This window comes from Mytilus galloprovincialis, chromosome 10 (genome assembly GCF_965363235.1).
Source record: "Mytilus galloprovincialis chromosome 10, xbMytGall1.hap1.1, whole genome shotgun sequence".
NCBI lineage: Eukaryota > Metazoa > Mollusca > Bivalvia > Mytilida > Mytilidae > Mytilus > Mytilus galloprovincialis.
The window spans coordinates 59,193,731-59,206,909 of NC_134847.1; the positions used below are offsets into that span (position 1 = coordinate 59,193,731).

The following is a 13,179-nucleotide window of genomic DNA, read 5'->3' on the forward strand; positions in this document are numbered from 1 at the left end:
CTTAAATCATTCCTTATTCTACTGCTTCAAATACATTAATTAAATTGCCACGAAAAGGAATAGAAAGGGTTAAAGTCAAAATGAAGTTGGCTTACAGTATGTTAATCCAACCTAACACATTGTTCTAGATCCAAGGTGACCAGGCTTTGTAGGTAAAAGGTGAATACCAAATTGTTTTTGCTTTGAAAAAACTGACGATAATATTTAAAGCCCATTATCTCCCACACTTGTTAGAGACAGTCATACTGTAATGCATTCAGCATAACTAGCTAAAAACAGATAAATTACTTCAAAAGACCAAAACAATAAAAAGTTCAATTTTTAATATAGATGAATCAAAATATTTTATACAATAAAAAATCATGGCACATATATAAGAAATCTCCTTTAACAAATTCCAACAAGCATAAACAATATTAACAGCAACATTATAACACAACAATAAAATAAATCCATTATAAAGTTTATAGTATAAACATAAGTAAATGTTGTTCTTAAATGATCATATTTTCTCACTAGGAATTGTGACTCTAATATTTATATCACTTTAAAAGATTTTATATGTAAAAAAATACAGAAGATACCAAAAGGATAATCAAATCAAAGTGCTTGTAAGCACTGTGGGTAAAGATTGCATTAATTGAATATCTTGAGTGTATATCACATTGATAAATTTCTTGAAATGTTCATGGATAGGATGAAGAGAATGTTATGATCAATGTACTACATTTTGTCTTTCAAAAAGGTAGGGATAAGCCTTTGAAGATTTATATATCAAGTCAGTATCATGCAATCTCTACCATAAAACAAATGTTGAGGATAAACAGAATGATTCAGAGTAATTTACAAAAGTATCTCATATTATCTCAAAATCTCAAAAACTATATTTATCATGAGATATGGCTTGATATCCAAGTGTGTTGTGCCACATTTAAAGGTGGTGGAAAACCACTCTTAAATAGCCTAGGTGACCACTGGGTTTTTGATATACTGATCATCAATAATGCAGATTTCCCTAAACAAATGTTTGTGAACAGTATAATTTTTCGTCTGTTTTTAGCAATGTTAATCAATAAGTTAAACAAAGAAATAAAATATTATGCAATTTGTCATGGTTTATATTTTAATTATTATGATAATTAAATGTAATAATATTAAATAATGATAAAGCTTAGTTTGTATTTAAAATTGTCTCTATGAATAATTAGTTTAAATTACTACAGAATCAAAGTCTGCTATATCACTAAGAGTAGTTTTACTTTTGTTCAGTGTACTTTTAAGTTTGTTCAGTGTTTTACTATTGTTGGTTATAGTTCTACTATGGTTGGTTATAGTTCTACTATTGTTGGTTATAGTTCTACTATTGTTCAGTATAGTTGAACTTTTACTTATAAAAAAAGAAGATGTGGTATGATTGTCAATGAGACAACTCTCCACAAGAGACCAAAATGACACTGAAATTAACAACTATAGGTCACTAAAAGGCCTTCAACAATGAGCAAAGCACATACCGCATAGTCAGCTATAAAAGGCCCTGAAATAACAGTGTAAAACAATTCAAACGAGAAAACTAACGGCCAAATTTAGATACAAAAAATGAACGAAAAAACAAATATGTAACACATAAACAAACTACAACCACTGAATTACAGGCTCCTGACTTGGGACAGGCACATTCATACAGAATGTGGCGGGGTTAAACATGTTAGTTTGTTTAAAAAAAAAAAGACTACTCCAAAAGTGTAAAAACTAATTAAATATCTTTGTTGTTTGTTAATAAAATAAAATATATAAGATTGGTGAGACAAAAAAAGGACAAATGAACCACCCTTGCAATACCCTCATGTGTAAGATAAATGAATAAAGCAAGTTGTCATGATTCTAATCTACGAGTGATTGGTTGTTGTTTGCTTAATATCCAGTGGCAAACATTTTTCAGGAAGACTTTATCCTATAAGCATTCATTTGTTATAAATAAAAAAAAAAATGAAAATTATTCATTTCTATTGAACATAAAATGTGTCAAATCATTTGTAGATTAACTAGAGTGCACACATTGAAATGTCTCCCCTTCTTTAATTATCATTGATATTATGTTGATAGTCCTTAACATAAAGCTTTATTACAACTGTCAAATAAACTTAACATTAACCAAGAAAACTAAACATTGACAAATAAACGATGAAAATGAGGTCAAGGTCAGACGGACCATGCCAGGCAGACATGTACAGCTAACAATTCTTCGAATTCCATACAACAAATATAGTTGACCTATTGCTTATGGTTTAAGAAAAAGAGACTAAAACACAAAAACTTAACACTGAGCATTGAACCGTGAAAATGAGGTCAAGGTCAAATAAAAACTGTGCAACTGACATATAAATCATAAAATATTTCCATATAACAAATATAGATGATCTATAACATATAGTATCAGAAAAAAAGACCAAAACTAAAAAACTTAACTATAACCACTGAACCATGAAAATAAGGTCAAGGTCAGATGACAACTGCCAGCTAGACATGAACACCTTACAATCATTCCATACATAAAATATAGTAGACCTATCGCATACAGTATAAGAAAAACAGACCCAAAACACAAAAACTTAACTATAACCACTGAACCATGAAAATGAGGTCAAGGTCAGATGACTCCTGCCAGTTGGACATGTACACCTTACAATCCTTCCATACATCGAATATACTTTCCTATTGCTTATGGTATCTGAGATACGGACTTGACCACCAAAACTTAACCTTGTTTACTGATCCATGAATTGAGGTTGAGGTCAAGTGAAAACTGTCTAACAGGCATGAGGACTTTGCATAGTACACACATACCAAATATAGTTATCCTATTACTTATAATAAGAGAGAATTTAACATTACAAAAAATCTTAACTTTTTTTTCAAGTAGTCACTGAACCATGAAAATGAGGTCAAGGACATTTGACATGTGACAGCTGGAAACTTCTTAACATGATGCATCTATTTACAAAGTATGAAGCATCCAGGTCTTCCACCTTCAAAAAAATAAAGCTTTTAAGAAGTTAGCTAACGCCGCCGCCGGATCACTATCCCTATGTGGAGCTTTCTGCGACAAAAGTTGCAGGCTCGACAATAAAAAACTGTAAATCAATTGAATCTAATTGGGAGCAGTAATATTGGTTAATACTCTCCTGGCTTCAGAAAACATTTAAAAATTTAACTTATGAAAGTATGAATCAAATGTTACTTGTTAGTTTTTCAATGATTAAGTTTTTAATGCCCTCTTTTACTATGTTATATTTAAGACATAATCACAAAAATGGCATTGCATGAAACAAACCTCATATGAGACCAAATTAAAATACTAATTGACTGTTCAAATTAAGCCATACCCTGTAAAGTCATACATTTTTATTTTCTTACTTTTATGACCTCAAGTTCATTAAAAAATAATATCAAATATGTCAATGTCATGAATTTTAAACAACAATTTAATAACAAAGATTTAAAATAAGAGTCTCTTAAGATCCTGTATATTCAATGCATAAGTTCAGCAGCAATAACTTTTTGAAAAGGATGATACAGTTCCAATAGTTTCAAAGGTGTAGATTTTGTAAAAATACACTTAAAACAGATGATTGATGCTCAAAGTGATAGTAAAGATCTGTAGCCCTTTGAACTAGATTGCTAAGAAGGGTCTAATAATATAAAAGATCTTGTCAATGATTTTAAAATTCTGTGAATAACTCAAAGAAAAGAAACACATTTGAACTATGTCTCCGTGTAAGAGGTTTATGTCGAACAATGTACCACTAACATCAAAAGTGATTATCAAAATAAATTCATTATGCAGTGATTTATAGCTGGAATATGTATGAAATCATGAGTTCCACTAGCAATCTTTAGTAGAGGTAGGTAAATAGATACTTGTATTTGATTATTTGTTACAGTAAAATCAAGATATATGTAAGCAAAGCTTAAATACCGTGCATGCATCTATACAACCTAATAATATACAAAATACATTTTCCTTTATATGGTTGATTCAAATATAGTTATATAGAAATCCCGCAAAAGCAGTTACCCATTTTCAGAAATGACTTATAAACTTAAAAGAAGCCATATGACATCAAATGAACACTTTTAGTGTATAACATTAATACATCACACTTTATTGGCTATAAGATTTCAATGACAACAATAAAATATGGCCAAAAAAATATTACAAAAAGAAAATCCTATATACATATTCAATATGGTACTTGTTATCTGAAGTGAACTTGAATGCTTTAACAATAATTCATGAACATACCAGTTTAATGAAACGTAAATATTATAATCATACATGAGTATTTCTGTCTAAAATTTACCCAGATATCTTTTTAATAAGATGTGCCAGTCTTATATAAATGGAGATGTGTTCCATATTTCGTCTCCAAATAATATATCATGAAAAGGCTAATACACTGTTTTGGTATGGAAAAAAAAACAAAAATTACTTAGATTGAAAAGTAAAATAGCAGGTGCACCACTGCATGTCCTGTAAAAAAACCTGTCCATAGTTGGTTGAAATCTGTCATGTTGTTTCCAAGCATTAAAAGATTAATATATAGATATTTTAAGTAATGGGTAAGTCAGATTTAAAATTTAAGTATTCACAAGCTTGGTTGAATTTTGTAAAGCTGTTTTAAAGGATTGCCTAATGTCCAGTGGCAAATGTTTCATGCATGTTCAGGATGAACATGAACTACAAAAAAGATAATAATGATGATGCCAGACAACACAAATTAAATTTATATGCTGATAGTGAAACTTGGGACAAGTCTCATAATATTTGATTTTTAAACTAAACATGCTTAAGAATCAATTTAATCAATGTCTTTATATTTCCTCCAAAAATTGATATGGCCCCTTTTACTAACACTTTTAAAATACGGCACTACAAAAATGTATAAAAATGTCATAAAATCAGATTAATATTCAGTTATCAATGAATAACATTTGGCACTAATATAATTGAATGGGACCTTCAACCATAATAACAATATTAATACAGAACAATTCGTTATTTGACTAAAACAAACAAGTCAATTCCCTTTTAGTAATACACCTAATCGCTATTTGTTGCCATTACTGGACATCACAAAAGTTCCCATAAAATTTTGACATCAAAATAGAAAATATCTGACACCACAATGCAAAAATGATTATTGTATGATGTCAAAAGATCAAACAGGAAAGATTTCCAAAATAGCCATAAGGTGTATAGTTTACAAATACAGGTATGAGTATGCAATTAAAAAAGATAATACTTTTGTCTTTATTTCTGTCTACATATTTTACAGAAATCAAGTAATTTCTGAAGCTCAATTGTTGACACTTTCTTTGTTATTCAATTGCAATATCAAATAGAAAACTATCTATTCTTCAGAAAATAACATTAGAAAATGGGAACTCTGCTTTATCTGGTTGCATCAAATCAGACAAAAAGCAAATTGTACCAGCCCATCCTTCATAGAGACTGTATGGACTATCTGGTACCTTTGCCTGCTCCTTAAACTCTGTGGTGAACATAAACTCTGCAAACATCAAAGCTCTATGGAGATATTTCTTGTCATTGGTAAGTCTAAAGAGAAGCAGGAAAACATATCCACTACCTGCCACTCCATGGCAGATTCCTGGACCCTTCTTTAAAAGCCCTTTCTTCCATACCAATTCTCCACATCTGATACAAGCTTGCAGGTATTTATCATCACCCCACACTTTGTAGGCTCTGGCATACATGTAGATTACACCTACAATAAGTTGAAATTATTAAAATGTATATAAAATGTATGTTACATGGATCTAATGTCGAAATTAAACTAGATGTGTTGATACCACCTGAAAGGCCATATCACACCAAATGCTTTTTACATGGTGTGAACAAGAACATTTTTTCCGAATTTTTCCTAATCACCACAAAGTACAAGCTATCTGTTATTATCAATTTACATTATACATGGTAAAACTGAGAAATTCAGAGTGTATTTGTAGATGGTAAAATTGTTCAAAAAACAACAAATGCTGATCACCCGACATTAACTTCAAATCTTTTTTCAAAATCAGGTTAACAGGAACCAATTCAACAATTTTTCCATTAATAAAGGGCATAGCTCTAGAAAGGGTAAAGTGAAGCTACCTAAATTCAAACTTGATCTGAATTTTGTGATATTAAGCTTTGTATATAAGTTTCATAAGATTTGATTGAGGCAAACTAAAATTAGAGAAGAAAACCAAATTTCAGATGTACATACAGATGCACAAGGGTAAATCTTAATGCCCCTTCTGCTATGGCTGGGAAACAAACCGATTCCAATGGCTGCTTGTCAAACATTTGTTTATAAATATCTATTTTTCTATGTCTTCAGCATTAAAAAAAGTGTTTAATAACACACAAAATAAAGACCTTTAAGTATATCAAGGACTTATACATTATTACTAAAGTATTAGATCAATCTTGGTTGTGTAAATGTAGCAATCCCAAGTCAGGAGCTTTATGATTTTGTCCACTTACAAATTTATTATTGACAGCAGATGTTCAATGTTTGATACTGTTTATGTAAAATCTAGACATATTTAATAACCTCCTCTTGGAAAACATTAAATAATATAAAAAATATATATATTTTATTGAATATCTTCTGCATTTACCTGGAGCTCCATGACACCAATGAACCAGTTCTTCCCCATCAGGTCTGGGGCAACCAACCTCATCCATGGCTGGTGGATAATTCCCATCTGCATCCTCCAATGTTAGGAAATAATCCACAGCACTCTTAACAATTCCCTCAGCTGAAGTTGTGGATTTGAAAAAATCTGGAAAACTCATTAACATTTGGAAAATCCCTGACAAACCATGTGCTGCACCTGATAAAAGTAAATCAATTATATGTTTTGTAATACATGTATAGCCCTCACTTTTTTCATTTTTATTCAGTTCCAGAGACGTTATGGTCTGATTTGTAAAATATTTCATCCACATTTATTCACGGACAACAAAAGTATTAGGTCCAAAGTTGACATGTGTTAGAGATGATTTTGTTAGGTATTAAATCATACATACATCTTACTCATTGAACTACAAAAGTGTTCAAACTCAATGTAACAGATGATGCGAGTAAAAAACATTTTATTAAGTATTCAGTCATACAAATATGTTATCCACCTGACCACTAAAGTATTCAATGCAACAGTTGATACATGTTTTATATGTGCCATAGGTAATATGCATGTATTAAGGTATTCAGTTGTACAAGTATTAGTGGTTCTCCTTTAAGTAAACTGACCTGATCATAAACAAATTTTAACAAATGGTTGACATTGCAAGGAAAAATTTACTTAAGTCTTTGCCTACTACATTTTGTACTATGCATATTATTCTGTTGTTTTATACAAACAATGATGTAAGCACCAAAACAGATGATGTTTAGTTTAAACATATTTATTTATAGTGGATTGGGAAACAAGTTTTGCAACTTATATTAATCCCTTTCCACTTTGTGGGTGCGAATGCTGCCTTGTAGCGGCATTAGCCTGCTCTTTTTCTAAATCTACAAGGGTGTCTTTAACGTGCAAGAGATATTGCTCTCTCTTAAACAGATGATGTCTTTACACAAATGTTATTGTTAAAAATTTGGAAGGTTTTTATTCATCTTTTGGAAAGTATACAATTTGAAAAATTATAAATTTGAGTGTACCTGCATCATTTTGCATAATTAATAAAAAAAAAATTGTTAAACATCAATTTCAAAAGTTTATCTGTTCTTCACTCAGGAAGAAAATACATTTTTAAGATGTAAGTGATCTTACCCAAGTATTCTGTTCCATAATAAGCATACATAAGAGGTGATTTTGAGAGGTGTTTAGCTGCATGTTGTTGTCCTGATTCTATCATTACAGAACACAGCTGATTCAATGTTGTGTCATTTAACACCTGAAAACATTCAAATAAAATATTTCTATTAATTAACTTTACAAATTTGCTGAGTTAGGCCAATTAGGCATAACTTTACAAAACCATCTCTTTTAATATTTTACATGGCTATGGCTCATGTATGCCATTTATAATGGATCTGGGTACCTCATTAACTAATAACAAAATATCACAGCTTATTATAAAAACCCCTAATGTTTGTTGTTTCTGTTTAATCAATTCAGGTTTATACAACTTCTTAAAAAGCTCTGTGGTACATTAGTACTTAAAATATGATTTAAATAATAAATTGCAATACATGTAAAATATGCCCCATTTTAAATCTCAGTGATATTGTTGGCTTTTTTCAAAACTACCTCTACCCTTTTTTATTGGGAAAATATGCGTCATTTTCATCAAATTGGGAAATTTAAAATAAACCACAAATTTGACTGAAACTTCAATTTACAGACCCCCTTTCAAGAGTCAACCCCTGCTTTGAAATAAGACCCCTTTTTGTCAATGATTATACATAAATAGACCCTCAAATCTGCACATACAGTCATTTTGGGCATGAAAAATGGTTAAATGAGTGTTTTTCAGTTTTTATTCATGCACAATTACTACTGAGACTGCACTGTTTGGGAAAAAAGTTGTCTTTTTGGGAATAATTTTAAGCCATTTTTTTTCAAATTGGGATTCTTCTCCAGGGGAAAAAGCCTTTATTCTCCACTAATTTCAGGCAAACAATATCATTGAATCTAAAAAAGATTACTGAAACAACCAGTGTTATCTCCAGTCCAGAGGTCAAAAGTATATCTATAGCTGATACAAATGTACATGTATATATTGTTTAGTGGTTGTCATTCATGTTATTAGTTGATGTTGTTCAAAAGTGTTTCTTGTTTTTTTTTTTTTTTTTTTTTTTTTTTATCAAGTTTATCATGTTTATAGATAAGTCCATTGGTTTTCCTTTTAAATGATCACTGTCATGACTGTTTGATTTTTTTTACACTAGTCGTTTTGGGGCTCTTTATTGATCATGTTTTATTGTTTATAGCTTGCTGTTAGGTGTGAGTCAAGCTCTTTTTTGAACATGTTGAAGGTGGTACTTCGACCTATAATCATGATGATGTACTTTTTACAAATCGTGCCTTAATAAATTGAGAGTTGTCTCATTGACATTCATACTGCATCTCCTTATATCTAGATCCAATTTATTAGATACAAATTAGGTACAAAATACCTTCCCACAATTAAGGCCCTGGTACATGTACAAACCCTCTCAACAAATTAGGTTTAAATGCATTTAAGTTTTATAAATATTAACCTTTTTGCCTAGCTTTTGTTGTAAAGCTAATGCACCACTCAAATAACCAGCCCTGCCTATTAACATTTCATCCGACCCATGCTTAAAGAAATCTATTTTCAGGCATTTTTCAGCAGCTGCAGCATACATTTCACCAAACTGATCAACACGGCTGATGTTGCCCTCTTCCTGGGCTAAGAGACACCCAGTGGCAGTGATGCCTGCTGGTCCTAGGATGAAAGCAGATGGTGGGTCTTTACAATGATGATGCGAGAGGTATTCAAGATTAACTTTCACATATGCTTCTGCCTTTTCTAAAAATGTTGTTTTCCTTTCTTTAAAAGACTCTTGCTTAGACAAGTAATACAGCATGTAAGCCACACCAATGTTTCCAACATACAATCCTCCATCACAGGAGTCTGAACTGGGTGGTAATTTTTCAAAAGTTGTATTTACAAGTGACTCAATACATCCTATCCATTTACTCTTATCGATCAGGACCTCTGAACCAGCTTTATAGTCTGCTAATTTGTTCTCAAAATAACGCATTGTGCATGCCAAATCTTCTAACAGTTGGTATGCAGTGTTTACTTGTAAACAGGTCTATTTGGTTATTTTGCGCTTTACAATTAATGCGGAACAGGTGTCCGTCAACCGATTTTATACTATCTTAATCAAACAAACGTTTTCCTTCTTTACTGTATTATTTGTTAAATTCAGCACTTACTTCGCCCTCAATTTCTAACTCAGAAATTTCCCATTCATGACATTAATCTGAAATGCCTTTAGTTATTTAAGATATCAATGAATTGGATGCAAATACATATTTTTTTCTCAAGCATCAAATAGACATTGACCAAATCGGAAGTTGGATTCAGCAGCTGAGCTTAATAGGCCCAAGACCACAATTAATGACCCCGCTTTTCGTTGTTCACGAATATAGTTCCCTTTAATTATAGTGTATTTTTTCTTTATTTTTTTTCTTTCCCTTTCTCATTCATTTCTTAGCTTTTCTGGGGTGGGCATGAAAGAAGAGAGCTGAAATAAACTTTTGGATGTTTTATTTTAACTGATTTTAATAAGGAAAGAGTGATTAGGCCAGGTGCAAAAAGGTTATATTTACACTTTTCGGAACATCTCTTGACTTGCCTATAGGGGTATGGATGTGTATTGGCCAAATTTGTATGATGTAAACATGCAATTTTTTTGAAAATTGCATATGTTTTGGGACTTGAACTGTACATTACTCACACAAAAAAGTATACAAAAAGAACAATTGAATTTTTTTTAATGCGACAAAACGTTATAAAGAAATGATAGAAGAATTAATTGTGGTCTCGGGCCTAAGAGGTGCATTTCAGCAAATTTTGAATTTATACTTTGACAACTTCTCTGAATGATCTATTGGTATTTATTTGTCAAACTATGTGAGAAGAAATGGTTTCCACTTTTATTTGATAGAAATTTGTAAAAAAAGTCACTTTTCAGCTAATATGCCCAAAAAGTAGCTTTTTCACTTTTTTCAATATTTTTGCAAAAGCAGCATTCTTAATTTTTCTCTGACATTTTTTTTCTGATATCTATTTGTGTTTGTGGTATTTATTTCATGTGTTTTACTCATTTGTGAACTCTGAACACAAAGAAAGGTGGATAAAAGCATAAAAAGAGTGCAAAATGTGCTGTTTTAATAGTCTAGGTCTAGCGGTCCGTACGAAGCAAGTGAAATATGAAGTTCTATGCACTTAAAAATTGTATTTCTTTAAACAGATTGCACTGAATCTATATCAAAAGTACTTATTACTGGTTGTTTAAACTTGTCTGTTTCACAGAATACCTTTATTTTCTTCTTTTGGATGGCTGGTGGTTAAAATATTGGCATTTTAAGACTGAAATTTCATGCAGGTTTTAAACAGTAAATTGAAAAAACTTTGCATCAGACCATACTGTCTACATATATAGTTAAAAGCAACAGTCTTGTTACATCCAGGCTTCATATTTGATCATATCTTAGCAAGGATTTGGGCAAAAAGAAGCATATTTCCATCTCCAATATCATTTATATGCAATTATATATGGAAATACAGGGAATGGCCTAAATTGACAACTTGTTATTTTAAGCTTGACATTGCTTAAGACCAAGTAAAACTCATGTGTTATACTATTTGAAACTTATATTTACATGAAAAGAATATTTATGATATGTTAAATGTTTTGTTTTAACTTAATAACTTCAGAAAATTGTTGTAAGTGGAAAATATGACATTTCATATAAGGCCTCGCTTCATTTGAAAACCTCTATTTTTTGGCATAGGCACATATAAAATTAACTTTTGTCAATTTTTTATAAGTCTCATACATTAAGTATGCTATCCTTTACTTTGAATAGATAATATCTTATACATTGAGACATAAAAAAGGGCAATTTGGTGTTTTGGGGGGATTTTTGAAGCCAAAATTTGAAAGTTGAAATTTTTCTATCTATACGTCACAATTCAGCAACCAAAGTTGAGATATAAAAAATGCCACATTTTCTAAAATATATATCATATGGCTATGAAACTTTGTAAACTGACTTATAAAACACTAAGCTTAAATCATGCCAAGTTTTATTGGAATTGGTCAAGTTTTTGGCCCCTAATAGGCCCAAGACCACAATTAATGACCCCGCTTTTCGTTGTTCACGAATATAGTTCCCTTTAATTATAGTGTATTTTTTCTTTATTTTTTTTCTTTCCCTTTCTCATTCATTTCTTAGCTTTTCTGGGGTGGGCATGAAAGAAGAGAGCTGAAATAAACTTTTGGATGTTTTATTTTAACTGATTTTAATAAGGAAAGAGTGATTAGGCCAGGTGCAAAAAGGTTATATTTACACTTTTCGGAACATCTCTTGACTTGCCTATAGGGGTATGGATGTGTATTGGCCAAATTTGTATGATGTAAACATGCAATTTTTTTGAAAATTGCATATGTTTTGGGACTTGAACTGTACATTACTCACACAAAAAAGTATACAAAAAGAACAATTGAATTTTTTTTAATGCGACAAAACGTTATAAAGAAATGATAGAAGAATTAATTGTGGTCTCGGGCCTAAGAGGTGCATTTCAGCAAATTTTGAATTTATACTTTGACAACTTCTCTGAATGATCTATTGGTATTTATTTGTCAAACTATGTGAGAAGAAATGGTTTCCACTTTTATTTGATAGAAATTTGTAAAAAAAGTCACTTTTCAGCTAATATGCCCAAAAAGTAGCTTTTTCACTTTTTTCAATATTTTTGCAAAAGCAGCATTCTTAATTTTTCTCTGACATTTTTTTTCTGATATCTATTTGTGTTTGTGGTATTTATTTCATGTGTTTTACTCATTTGTGAACTCTGAACACAAAGAAAGGTGGATAAAAGCATAAAAAGAGTGCAAAATGTGCTGTTTTAATAGTCTAGGTCTAGCGGTCCGTACGAAGCAAGTGAAATATGAAGTTCTATGCACTTAAAAATTGTATTTCTTTAAACAGATTGCACTGAATCTATATCAAAAGTACTTATTACTGGTTGTTTAAACTTGTCTGTTTCACAGAATACCTTTATTTTCTTCTTTTGGATGGCTGGTGGTTAAAATATTGGCATTTTAAGACTGAAATTTCATGCAGGTTTTAAACAGTAAATTGAAAAAACTTTGCATCAGACCATACTGTCTACATATATAGTTAAAAGCAACAGTCTTGTTACATCCAGGCTTCATATTTGATCATATCTTAGCAAGGATTTGGGCAAAAAGAAGCATATTTCCATCTCCAATATCATTTATATGCAATTATATATGGAAATACAGGGAATGGCCTAAATTGACAACTTGTTATTTTAAGCTTGACATTGCTTAAGACCAAGTAAAACTCATGTGTTATACTATTTGAAACTTATATTTA

At 30.9% G+C, this 13,179-nt stretch overlaps 1 protein-coding gene across 1 annotated transcript; it reads right to left on the reverse strand.

The window, feature by feature from the left end:
• Window positions 1–308: 308 nt before the first annotated feature.
• Window positions 309–9,985, reverse strand: LOC143047980 (lanC-like protein 3). The gene is made up of 4 exons (XM_076221360.1): window positions 9,276–9,985; window positions 7,843–7,966; window positions 6,685–6,900; window positions 309–5,786 (listed from the first exon to the last, which is right to left on the reverse strand). The coding sequence occupies exons 1-4, from the start codon at window positions 9,801–9,803 to the stop codon at window positions 5,419–5,421; spliced, it is 1,236 nt and encodes a 411-aa protein (XP_076077475.1). The 5' UTR covers window positions 9,804–9,985; the 3' UTR covers window positions 309–5,418.
• Between the last annotated feature and the right edge of the window lie 3,194 nt (window positions 9,986–13,179).

Coding starts and splice junctions, on each gene's coding strand:
- LOC143047980 (XM_076221360.1), bottom strand. CDS start 9,803: ATGCGTTATTTTGAGAACAAATTAGCAGACTATAAAGCTGGTTCAGAG. Junction 6,901..7,842: donor TTATGGAACAGAATACTTGG/GTAAGATCACTT, acceptor TACTTTTATCAG/GTGCAGCACATGGTTTGTCA. Junction 5,787..6,684: donor TTGGTGTCATGGAGCTCCAG/GTAAATGCAGAA, acceptor AACTTATTGTAG/GTGTAATCTACATGTATGCC.